Source organism: Oncorhynchus keta, unplaced genomic scaffold, assembly GCF_023373465.1.
Source record: "Oncorhynchus keta strain PuntledgeMale-10-30-2019 unplaced genomic scaffold, Oket_V2 Un_contig_2383_pilon_pilon, whole genome shotgun sequence".
NCBI classification, from domain to species: domain Eukaryota; kingdom Metazoa; phylum Chordata; class Actinopteri; order Salmoniformes; family Salmonidae; genus Oncorhynchus; species Oncorhynchus keta.
In genome coordinates, this window is record NW_026283598.1 from 292,501 (window position 1) to 305,180 (window position 12,680).

General features: G+C 52.8%; 1 protein-coding gene across 1 annotated transcript in view; it reads left to right on the forward strand.

The window, feature by feature from the left end:
* Nucleotides 1-12,680, forward strand: part of LOC127921846 (protein kinase C beta type-like) — a 62,910-nt gene that overhangs the window by 18,895 nt on the left and 31,335 nt on the right. The window contains 1 exon segment of the mRNA XM_052505435.1: nucleotides 12,388-12,544. Coding sequence (XP_052361395.1) covers nucleotides 12,388-12,544 — 157 coding nt within the window.

Below are 12,680 nucleotides of genomic sequence, written 5' to 3' on the forward strand. Positions count from 1 at the left end.
GTCCATTATTTGATCAATGACCCAACGATTGACCCACATCACCGGAACACTCGGCTCACCCAGAGAAGAGGATTGATTGTTCTGTACTGACTAACTAAACTGGTGGTTAAGTGTTAACAAATGGAGCATTCAGAACCAAGTAGAGATAGACAGAGCTGTTTAGAGAGGGGGGGGGGGTAGAGACAGAGCTGTTTAGAGAGGGAGATAGAGAGGGGGTAGAGACAGAGCTGTTTAGGGAGAGAGAGAGGGGGTAGAGACAGAGCTGTTTAGAGAGGGAGAGGGGGGTAGAGACAGAGCTGTTTAGAGAGGGAGAGGAGAGGGGGTAGAGACAGAGCTGTTTAGAGAGGGAGAGAGAGGGGGTAGAGACAGACCTGTTTAGAGAGGGAGAGAGAGGGGGGGGGGGTAGAGACAGAGCTGTTTAGAGAGGGAGAGGGAGGGGGGGTAGAGACAGAGCTGTTTAGAGAGGGAGAGAGAGGGGGGGTAGAGACAGAGCTGTTTAGAGAGGGGGAGAGGGGGGTAGAGACAGAGCTGTTTAGAGAGGGAGAGAGAGAGGGGGGGTAGAGACAGAGCTGTTTAGAGAGGGAGAGAGAGAGGGGGGGGGGTAGAGACAGAGCTGTTTAGAGAGGGAGAGAGAGGGGGTAGAGACAGAGCTGTTTAGAGAGGAGAGAGAGGGGGTAGAGACAGAGCTGTTTAGAGAGGGGAGAGAGAGGGGGTAGAGACAGAGCTGTTTAGAGAGGGAGAGAGAGAGGGGGTAGAGACAGACCTGTTTAGAGAGGGGGGGAGAGACCTGTTTAGAGAGGGGGGGTAGAGACAGAGCTGTTTAGAGAGGGAGAGAGAGAGGGGGGTAGAGACAGAGCTGTTTAGAGAGGGAGAGAGAGGGGGGGTAGAGACAGAGCTGTTTAGAGAGGGAGAGAGGGGGGGTAGAGACAGACCTGTTTAGAGGGGGAGAGAGAGAGGGGGGTAGAGACAGAGCTGTTTAGAGAGAGAGAGAGAGAGAGAGCTGTTTAGAGAGGGGGGTAGAGACAGAGCTGTTTAGAGAGGGAGAGAGAGAGGGGGTAGAGACAGAGCTGTTTAGAGAGGGAGAGAGAGGGGGTAGAGACAGACCTGTTTAGAGAGAGAGGGGGGAGAGACAGAGCTGTTTAGAGAGAGGGGGTAGAGACAGAGCTGTTTAGAGAGGGAGAGAGAGAGGGGGTAGAGACAGAGCTGTTTAGAGAGGGAGAGAGAGATAAGGGGTATAGACAGAGCTGTTTAGAGAGGGAGAGAGAGAGGGGGTAGAGACAGACCTGTTTAGAGAGGGGGAGAGAGATAAGGGGAGAGAGGGGGTATAGACAGAGCTGTTTAGAGAGGGAGAGAGAGAGGGGGTAGAGACAGACCTGTTTAGAGAGGGAGAGAGAGAGGGGGGGGTAGAGACAGAGCTGTTTAGAGAGGAGAGAGAGAGGGGGTAGAGAGAGCTGTTTAGAGAGGGAGAGAGAGATAGGGGGTGAGAGAGAGCTGTTTAGAGAGGGAGAGAGAGAGGGGGTAGAGACAGAGCTGTTTAGAGAGGGAGAGAGAGGGGGTAGAGACAGACCTGTTTAGAGAGGGAGAGAGAGAGGGGGGTAGAGACAGACCTGTTTAGAGAGAGAGAGAGAGAGACAGACCTGGGAGGGAGAGAGAGAGAGAGAGCTGTGTTACTGTGTTAGACCCTGTCCTGCTGTTGCTGTTTAGACCCTGGCCTGCTGTGTTACTGTACCCTGGCCTGCTGTGTTACTGTACCCTGTCCTGCTGTGTTACTGTACCCTGGCCTGCTGTGTTACTGTGTTACTGTACCCTGGCCTACTGTGTTACTGTACCCTGTCCTGCTGTGTTACTGTACCCTGGCCTGCTGTGTTACTGTACCCTGGCCTGCTGTGTTACTGTGTTACTGTACCCTGTCCTGCTGTGTTACTGTACACTGGCCTGCTGTGTTACCTGTGTTACTGTACCCTGTCCTGCTGTGTTACTGTACCCTGTCCTGCTGTGTTACTGTACCCTGGCCTGCTGTGTTACTGTACCCTGTCCTGCTGTGTTACTGTACCCTGTCCTGCTGTGTTACTGTACCCTGTCCTGCTGTGTTACTGTACCCTGGCCTGCTGTGTTACTGTACCCTGTCCTGCTGTGTTACTGTACCCTGTCCTGCTGTGTTACTGTACCCTGTCCTGCTGTGTTACTGTACCCTGGTCCTGCTGTGTTACTGTACCCTGGCCTGCTGTGTTACTGTACCCTGTCCTGCTGTGTTACTGTACCCTGGCCTGCTGTGTTACTGTGTTACTGTACCCTGTCCTACTGTGTTACTGTACCCTGTCCTGCTGTGTTACTGTACCCTGGCCTGCTGTGTTACTGTACCCTGTCCTGCTGTGTTACTGTACCCTGTCCTGCTGTGTTACTGTGTTACTGTACCCTGTCCTGCTGTGTTACTGTACCCTGTCCTGCTGTGTTACTGTACCCTGTCCTGCTGTGTTACTGTACCCTGTCCTGCTGTGTTACTGTACCCTGTCCTGCTGTGTTACTGTACCCTTCCTGCTGTGTTACTGTACCCTGTCCTGCTGTGTTACTGTGTTACTGTGTCCTGCTGTGTTACTGTGTTACCCTGTCCTACTGTGTTACTGTACCCTGTCCTGCTGTGTTACTGTGTTACTGTACCCTGTCCTGCTGTGTTACTGTACCCTGTCCTGCTGTGTTACTGTACCCTGTCCTGCTGTGTTACTGTACCCTGGCCTGCTGTGTTACTGTGTTACTGTACCCTGTCCTGCTGTGTTACTGTACCCTGTCCTGCTGTGTTACTGTACCCTGTCCTGCTGTGTTACTGTACCCTGTCCTGCTGTGTTACTGTACCCTGTCCTGCTGTGTTACTGTGTTACTGTACCCTGGCCTACTGTGTTACTGTACCCTGTCCTGCTGTGTTACTGTACCCTGTCCTGCTGTGTTACTGTACCCTGTCCTGCTGTGTTACTGTACCCTGTCCTGCTGTGTTACTGTACCCTGTCCTGCTGTGTTACTGTACCCTGTCCTGCTGTGTTACTGTACCCTGTCCTGCTGTGTTACTGTGTTACTGTACCCTGTCCTGCTGTGTTACTGTACCCTGTCCTGCTGTGTTACTGTACCCTGTCCTGCTGTGTTACTGTGTTACTGTACCCTGTCCTGCTGTGTTACTGTACACTGGCTGTGTTACTGTGTTACTGTGTTACTGTACCCTGGTCCTGCTGTGTTACTGTACCCTGTCCTGCTGTGTTACTGTACCCTGTCCTGCTGTGTTACTGTGTTACTGTACCCTGTCCTACTGTGTTACTGTACCCTGTCCTGCTGTGTTACTGTGTTACTGTACCCTGTCCTACTGTGTTACTGTACCCTGTCCTGCTGTGTTACTGTGTTACTGTACCCTGTCCTGCTGTGTTACTGTGTTACTGTACCCTGTCCTGCTGTGTTACTGTGTTACTGTACCCTGGCCTGCTGTGTTACTGTGTTACTGTACCCTGTCCTGCTGTGTTACTGTACCCTGTCCTGCTGTGTTACTGTACCCTGTCCTGCTGTGTTACTGTACCCTGTCCTACTGTGTTACTGTACCCTGTCCTGCTGTACCCTGTCCTACTGTGTTACTGTACCCTGTCCTGCTGTGTTACTGTACCCTGTCCTGCTGTGTTACTGTACCCTGTCCTGCTGTGTTACTGTGTTACTGTACCCTGTCCTGCTGTGTTACTGTACCCTGTCCTGCTGTGTTACTGTACCCTGTCCTGCTGTGTTACTGTACCCTGTCCTGCTGTGTTACTGTACCCTGTCCTACTGTGTTACTGTACCCTGTCCTGCTGTGTTACTGTACCCTGTCCTGCTGTGTTACTGTACCCTGTCCTGCTGTGTTACTGTACCCTGGCCTGCTGTGTTACTGTACCCTGTCCTGCTGTGTTACTGTACCCTGTCCTGCTGTGTTACTGTACCCTGGCCTGCTGTGTTACTGTACCCTGTCCTGCTGTGTTACTGTACCCTGTCCTGCTGTGTTACTGTATCCTGTCCTGCTGTGTTACTGTATCCTGTCCTACTGTGTTACTGTACCCTGGCCTGCTGTGTTACTGTACCCTGTCCTGCTGTGTTACTGTACCCTGTCCTGCTGTGTTACTGTACCCTGTCCCTGTTACTGTGTTACTGTACCCTGTCCTGCTGTGTTACTGTACCCTGTCCTGCTGTGTTACTGTTACCCTGTCCTGCTGTGTTACTGTACCCTGTCCTGCTGTGTTACTGTACCCTGTCCTGCTGTGTTACTGTACCCTGGCCTGCTGTGTTACTGTACCCTGGCCTGCTGTGTTACTGTACCCTGTCCTGCTGTGTTACTGTACCCTGTCCTACTGTGTTACTGTCCTGCTGTGTTACTGTACCCTGTCCTGCTGTGTTACTGTACCCTGTCCTGCTGTGTTACTGTACCCTGTCCTGCTGTGTTACTGTACCCTGTCCTACTGTGTTACTGTACCCTGTCCTGCTGTGTTACTGTACCCTGTCCTGCTGTGTTACTGTACCCTGTCCTGCTGTGTTACTGTACCCTGTCCTGCTGTGTTACTGTACCCTGGCCTGTCCTACTGTGTTACTGTACCCTGTCCTGCTGTGTTACTGTACCCTGTCCTGCTGTGTTACTGTACCCTGTCCTGCTGTGTTACTGTACCCTGTCCTACTGTGTTACTGTACCCTGTCCTGCTGTGTTACTGTACCCTGTCCTGCTGTGTTACTGTATCCTGTCCTGCTGTGTTACTGTACCCTGGCCTGCTGTGTTACTGTACCCTGTCCTGCTGTGTTACTTACCCTGTCCTGCTGTGTTACTGTACCCTGTCCCTGCTGTGTTACTGTGTTACTGTACCCTGTCCTGCTGTGTTACTGTACCCTGTCCTGCTGTGTTACTGTGTTACTGTACCCTGGCCTGCTGTGTTACTGTACCCTGTCCTGCTGTGTTACTGTACCCTGTCCTGCTGTGTTACTGTACCCTGTCCTGCTGTGTTACTGTACCCTGGCCTGCTGTGTTACTGTACCCTGTCCTGCTGTGTTACTGTACCCTGGCCTGCTGTGTTACTGTACCCTGGCCTGCTGTGTTACTGTACCCTGTCCTGCTGTGTTACTGTACCCTGTCCTGCTGTGTTACTGTACCCTGTCCTGCTGTGTTACTGTACCCTGTCCTGCTGTGTTACTGTACCCTGTCCTGCTGTGTTACTGTACCCTGTCCTGCTGTGTTACTGTGTTACTGTACCCTGTCCTACTGTGTTACTGTACCCTGGCCTGCTGTGTTACTGTGTTACTGTACCCTGTCCTACTGTGTTACTGTACCCTGTCCTGCTGTGTTACTGTGTTACTGTACCCTGTCCCTGTTACTGTGTTACTGTACCCTGTCCTGCTGTGTTACTGTGTTACTGTACCCTGTCCTGCTGTGTTACTGTACCCTGTCCTGCTGTGTTACTGTACCCTGTCCTGCTGTGTTACTGTACCCTGTCCTGCTGTGTTACTGTACCCTGTCCTGCTGTGTTACTGTATCCTGTCCTGCTGTGTTACTGTACCCTGTCCTGCTGTGTTACTGTACCCTGTCCTGCTGTGTTACTGTACCCTGTCCTGCTGTGTTACTGTACCCTGTCCTGCTGTGTTACTGTGTTACTGTACCCTGTCCTACTGTGTTACTGTACCTGTCCTGCTGTGTTACTGCTGTGTTACTGTACCCTGTCCTGCTGTGTTACTGTACCCTGTCCTGCTGTGTTACTGTGTTACTGTACCCTGTCCTGCTGTGTTACTGTGTTACTGTACCCTGTCCTGCTGTGTTACTGTGTTACTGTACCCTGTCCTGTGTTACTGTGTTACTGTACCCTGTCCTGCTGTGTTACTGTACCCTGGCCTGCTGTGTTACTGTACCCTGTCCTGCTGTGTTACTGTACCCTGTCCTGCTGTGTTACTGTACCCTGTCCTGCTGTGTTACTGTACCCTGTCCTACTGTGTTACTGTACCCTGGCCTGCTGTGTTACTGTACCCTGGCCTGCTGTGTTACTGTACCCTGTCCTGCTGTGTTACTGTACCCTGTCCTGCTGTGTTACTGTACCCTGTCCTGCTGTGTTACTGTGTTACTGTACCCTGTCCTGCTGTGTTACTGTACCCTGTCCTGCTGTGTTACTGTACCCTGTCCTGCTGTGTTACTGTACCCTGTCCTGCTGTGTTACTGTACCCTGTCCTGCTGTGTTACTGTACCCTGGCCTGCTGTGTTACTGTACCCTGTCCTGCTGTGTTACTGTACCCTGTCCTGCTGTGTTACTGTACCCTGGCCTGCTGTGTTACTGTGTTACCCTGTCCTGCTGTGTTACTGTACCCTGGCCTGCTGTGTTACTGTACCCTGTGTTACTGTGTTACTGTATCCTGTCCTGCTGTGTTACTGTATCCTGTCCTGCTGTGTTACTGTATCCTGTCCTGCTGTGTTACTGTACCCTGTCCTGCTGTGTTACTGTACCCTGGCCTGCTGTGTTACTGTACCCTGGCCTGCTGTGTTACTGTACCCTGTCCTGCTGTGTTACTGTACCCTGGCCTGCTGTGTTACTGTACCCTGTCCTGCTGTGTTACTGTACCCTGTCCTGCTGTGTTACTGTACCCTGTCCTGCTGTGTTACTGTACCCTGTCCTGCTGTGTTACTGTACCCTGTCCTGCTGTGTTACTGTAGCCTGTCCTGCTGTGTTACTGTACCCTGTCCTGCTGTACCCTGTCCTGCTGTGTTACTGTACCCTGGCCTGCTGTGTTACTGTACCCTGTCCTACTGTGTTACTGTACCCTGGCCTGCTGTGTTACTGTGTTACTGTACCCTGTGCCTGCTGTGTTACTGTACCCTGTCCTGCTGTGTTACTGTACCCTGTCCTGCTGTGTTACTGTACCCTGGCCTGCTGTGTTACTGTGTTACTGTACCCTGGCCTACTGTGTTACTGTACCCTGTCCTGCTGTGTTACTGTGTTACTGTACCCTGTCCTGCTGTGTTACTGTGTTACTGTACCCTGTCCTGCTGTGTTACTGTGTTACTGTACCCTGGCCTGCTGTGTTACTGTGTTACTGTACCCTGTCCTGCTGTGTTACTGTACCCTGGCCTACTGTGTTACTGTACCCTGGCATGCTGTGTTACTGTGTTACTGTACCCTGGCCTGCTGTGTTACTGTATCCTGTCCTGCTGTGTTACTGTACCCTGTCCTGCTGTGTTACTGTACCCTGTCCTACTGTGTTACTGTACCCTGTCCTGCTGTGTTACTGTACCCTGGCCTGCTGTGTTACTGTACCCTGGCCTGCTGTGTTACTGTACCCTGTCCTGCTGTGTTACTGTACCCTGTCCTGCTGTGTTACTGTGTTACTGTACCCTGTCCTGCTGTGTTACTGTACCCTGTCCTGCTGTGTTACTGTAGCCTGTTACTGTACCCTGTCCTGCTGTGTTACTGTACCCTGTCCTGCTGTGTTACTGTACCCTGGCCTGCTGTGTTACTGTACCCTGTCCTGCTGTGTTACTGTACCCTGTCCTGCTGTGTTACTGTACCCTGGCCTGCTGTGTTACTGTACCCTGTCCTGCTGTGTTACTGTACCCTGTCCTGCTGTGTTACTGTATCCTGTCCTGCTGTGTTACTGTACCCTGTCCTGCTGTGTTACTGTACCCTGGCCTGCTGTGTTACTGTACCCTGGCCTGCTGTGTTACTGTACCCTGTCCTGCTGTGTTACTGTGCCCTGTCCTGCTGTGTTACTGTACCCTGGCCTGCTGTGTTACTGTACCCTGTCCTGCTGTGTTACTGTACCCTGGCCTGCTGTGTTACTGTACCCTGTCCTGCTGTGTTACTGTATCCTGTCCTGCTGTGTTACTGTATCCTGTCCTGCTGTGTTACTGTACCCTGTCCTGCTGTGTTACTGTATCCTGTCCTGCTGTGTTACTGTACCCTGGCCTGCTGTGTTACTGTACCCTGGCCTGCTGTGTTACTGTACCCTGTCCTGCTGTGTTACTGTACCCTGGCCTGCTGTGTTACTGTACCCTGTCCTGCTGTGTTACTGTACCCTGTCCTGCTGTGTTACTGTACCCTGTCCTGCTGTGTTACTGTACCCTGCCTGCTGTGTTACTGTACCCTGTCCTACTGTGTTACTGTACCCTGTCCTGCTGTGTTACTGTACCCTGTCCTGCTGTGTTACTGTACCCTGGCCTGCTGTGTTACTGTACCCTGTCCTACTGTGTTACTGTACCTGGCCTGCTGTGTTACTGTGTTACTGTACCCTGTCCTGCTGTGTTACTGTACCCTGGCCTGCTGTGTTACTGTGTTACTGTACCCTGTCCTGCTGTGTTACTGTATCCTGTCCTGCTGTGTTACTGTGTTACTGTACCCTGTCCTGCTGTGTTACTGTGCCCTGTCCTGCTGTGTTACTGTACCCTGTCCCTGTCCTGCTGTTACTGTGTTACTGTACCCTGTCCTGCTGTGTTACTGTACTGTACCCTGGCCTGCTGTGTTACTGTGTTACTGTACCCTGGCCTACTGTGTTACTGTACCCTGGCCTACTGTGTTACTGTACACTGGCCTGCTGTGTTACTGTGTTACTGTACCCTGGCCTGCTGTGTTACTGTATCCTGTCCTGCTGTGTTACTGTACCCTGTCCTGCTGTGTTACTGTACCCTGTCCTACTGTGTTACTGTACCCTGGCCTACTGTGTTACTGTACCCTGGCCTGCTGTGTTACTGTACCCTGGCCTGCTGTGTTACTGTACCCTGTCCTGCTGTGTTACTGTACCCTGTCCTGCTGTGTTACTGTGTTACTGTACCCTGTCCTGCTGTGTTACTGTACCCTGTCCTGCTGTGTTACTGTACCCTGTCCTGCTGTGTTACTGTACCCTGTCCTGCTGTGTTACTGTACCCTGTCCTGCTGTGTTACTGTACCCTGGCCTGCTGTGTTACTGTACCCTGTCCTGCTGTGTTACTGTACCCTGTCCTGCTGTGTTACTGTACCCTGGCCTGCTGTGTTACTGTACCCTGTCCTGCTGTGTTACTGTACCCTGTCCTGCTGTGTTATCCTGTCCTGCTGTGTTACTGTATCCTGTCCTGCTGTGTTACTGTACCCTGTCCTGCTGTGTTACTGTACCCTGGCCTGCTGTGTTACTGTACCCTGTCCTGCTGTGTTACTGTACCCTGTCCTGCTGTGTTACTGTACCCTGTCCTGCTGTGTTACTGTACCCTGTCCTGTTACTGTGTTACTGTGTTACTGTATCCTGTCCTGCTGTGTTACTGTACCCTGTCCTGCTGTGTTACTGTGTTACTGTACCCTGGCCTGCTGTGTTACTGTACCCTGGCCTGCTGTGTTACTGTACCCTGGCCTGCTGTGTTACTGTACCCTGGCCTGCTGTGTTACTGTACCCTGTCCTGCTGTGTTACTGTGTTACTGTACCCTGTCCTGCTGTGTTACTGTACCCTGGCCTGCTGTGTTACTGTACCCTGTCCTGCTGTGTTACTGTACCCTGTCCTGCTGTGTTACTGTACCCTGTCCTGCTGTGTTACTGTACCCTGTCCTGCTGTGTTACTGTGTTACTGTACCCTGGCCTGCTGTGTTACTGTACCCTGGCCTGCTGTGTTACTGTGTCACTGTGTTACTATAGCCTGATTACTGATTATTGATCAGTAGTGGACAGTGTTTCTGGATTGTGTTTGGTGCTAAATAGTTCATTGATTTTAAATTCCCTGTTGGTGGTTTTACTCAGCCTGTCAGATATACAAACAGAGATGAATGTTTTCTTCAATCACTCTCATTGAGCAGCCCTCTCTCCACCCTCTCTCCACCCTCTCTCTATCCTCTCTCCATCCTCTCCATCCTCTCTCCATCCTCTCACCCTCCTCTCCACCCTCTCTCTATCCCTCTCCACCCTCTCTCTATCCTCTCCACCCTCTCTCTATCCTCTCCACCCTCTCTCTATCCTCTCCACCCTCTCTCCATCCTCTCCACCCTCTCTCCACCCTCTCTCCATGGCCCTCTCCACCCTCTCTCCACCCTCTCTCCATCCTCTCCACCCTCTCTCCATCCTCTCTCCTCCTCTCTACACCCTCTCTCCACCCTCTCTCCTCCTCTCCACCCTCTCTCCATCACCTCTCCATCCTCTCCATCCTCTCTCCATCCTCTCTCCGTCCCTCTCCATCCTCTCTCCATCCTCTCTCCACCCTCTCTCCATCCTCTCTCCGTCCTCTCCACCCTCTCTCCGCCCTCTCTCCATCCTCTCCATCCTCTCCTCTCTCCACCCTCTCTCCATCCTCTCCACCCTCTCTCCACCCTCTGTCCATCCTCTCTCCATCCCTCTCCACCCTCTCTCCATCCTCTCTCCATCCCTCTCCATCCTCTCCACCCTCTCTCCATCCTCTCCTCCATCCTCTCTCCATCCCCTCTCCACCCTCTCTCCATCCTCTCTCCGTCCTCTCCATCCTCTCTCCGTCCTCTCCACCCTCTCTCCGCCCTCTCTCCCATCCTCTCCACCCTCTCTCCAGTGGCTGTTCCCTCTCTCCATCCTCTCCACCCTCTCTCCATCCTCTCTCCGTCCTCTCCATCCTCTCTCCATCCTCTCTCCATCTCTCTCCATCCTCTCTCCGTCCTCTCCACCCTCTCTCCACCCTCTCTCCATCCTCTCTCCCTCTCTCCATCCTCTCTGGATTGTGTTTGTTTAGCTCCTCTCCACCCTCTCTCCATCCTCTCTCCATCCTCTCTCCATCCTCTCCACCCTCTCTCCACCCTCTCTCCATCCTCTCCACCCTCTCTCCATCCTCTCTCCATCCTCTCTCCATCCTCTCCACCCTCTCTCCATCCTCCTCTCCACCCCTCTCTCCACCCTCTCTCCACCCTCTCTCCATCCTCTCTCCATCCTCTCTCCACCCTCTCTCCACCCTCTCTCCATCCTCTCTCCACCCTCTCTCCATCCTCTCCACCCTCTCTCCATCCTCTCTCCATCCTCTCCACCCTCTCTCCACCCTCTCTCCACCCTCTCTCCATCCTCTCTCCATCCTCTCTCCATCCTCTCCACCCTCTCTCCATCCTCTCTCCATCCTCTCCACCCTCTCTCCATCCCTCTCTCCATCCTCTCCACCCTCTCTCCATCCTCTCCACCCTCTCCACCCTCTCTCCACCCTCTCTCCATCCTCTCCACCCTCTCTCCATCCTCTCTCCATCCTCTCCACCCTCTCTCCTCCTCCACCCTCTCTCCATCCTCTCCACCCTCTCTCCACCCTCTCCATCCTCTCTCCACCCTCTCTCCATCCTCTCCACCCTCTCTCCATCCTCTCCATCTCTCTCCATCCTCTCTCCACCCTCTCTCCATCCTCTCTCCACCCTCTCTCCCCTCTCTCCATCCTCTCTCCATCCTCTCATCCTCTCCTCTCCTCTCCACCCTCTCTCCGCCCTCTCTCCATCCTCTCCACCCTCTCTCCATCTCTCCACCCTCTCTCCCCTCTCTCCATCCCTCTCCACCCTCTCTCCACCCTCTCTCCATCCTCTCCACCCTCTCTCCATCCTCTCTCCATCCTCTCTCCATCCTCTCTCCATCCTCTCTCCATCCCTCCATCCTCTCCATCCTCTCTCCATCTCTCTCCATCCTCTCTCCATCTCTCTCCACCCTCTCTCCATCCTCTCTCCATCTCTCTCCATCTCTCTCCACCCTCTCTCCATCCTCTCTCCATCCTCTCCACCCTCTCTCCATCCTCTCTCTCTCTCCTCTCTCCATCCTCTCTCCATCCTCTCTCCATCCTCTCTCCATCCTCTCCATCCTCTCTCCATCCTCTCTCCATCCTCATCTCTCCATCTCTCTCCATCCTCTCCACCCTCTCTCCATCTCTCTCTCCTCCTCTCTCCACCCTCTCTCCATCCTCTCCATCCTCTCTCCATCCTCTCTCCCATCCTCTCTCCATCCTCTCCATCCTCTCTCCATCCTCTCTCCATCCTCTCTCCATCCTCTCTCCATCTCTCCACCCTCTCTCCATCCTCTCTCCATCCTCTCCACCCTCTCTCCATCCTCTCTCTCCTCCTCTCTCCATCCTCTCTCCATCCTCTCTCCATCCTCTCTCCATCCTCTCTCCGCCCTCTCTCCTCCTCTCTCCTCCTCTCTCCATCCTCTCCACCCTCTCTCCATCCTCTCTCTCCATCCTCTCCACCCTCTCTCCGCCCTCTCTCCATCCTCTCTCCGCCCTCACTCCTCCTCTCCATCCTCTCTCCGCCCTCTCTCAGACCTCTCAAAGCTGCAATACAGTACACAGTTCATTTAATTTGAATTACAGTTTGACAATTTGTTAACTATTTATCTTCCCTCTCCTCTCCCTCCTCTCCTCCTCTCCCTCCTCTCCACCCTCTCCTCCTCTCCCTCCTCTTCACCCTCTCCTCCACTCTCCAGTCCAGGAGGCTTGTAACCTGGTCCCCATGGACCCTAACGGTCTGTCTGACCCCTACGTGAAGCTCAAACTCATCCCCGACCCCAAGAGTGACACCAAGCAGAAGACCAAGACCATCAAGTGTAACCTGAACCCCACCTGGAATGAGAGCTTCACATTGTGAGCCATCTCTACTCTTTATAATATCTTTGTAATACAGACCATCACATTTAGAGATATATTTGATGTTTATAATGTCTTTGGGTATATATATATATTTTTTTTAAATGGTGAGATATCTCCTTTGTTTATAATA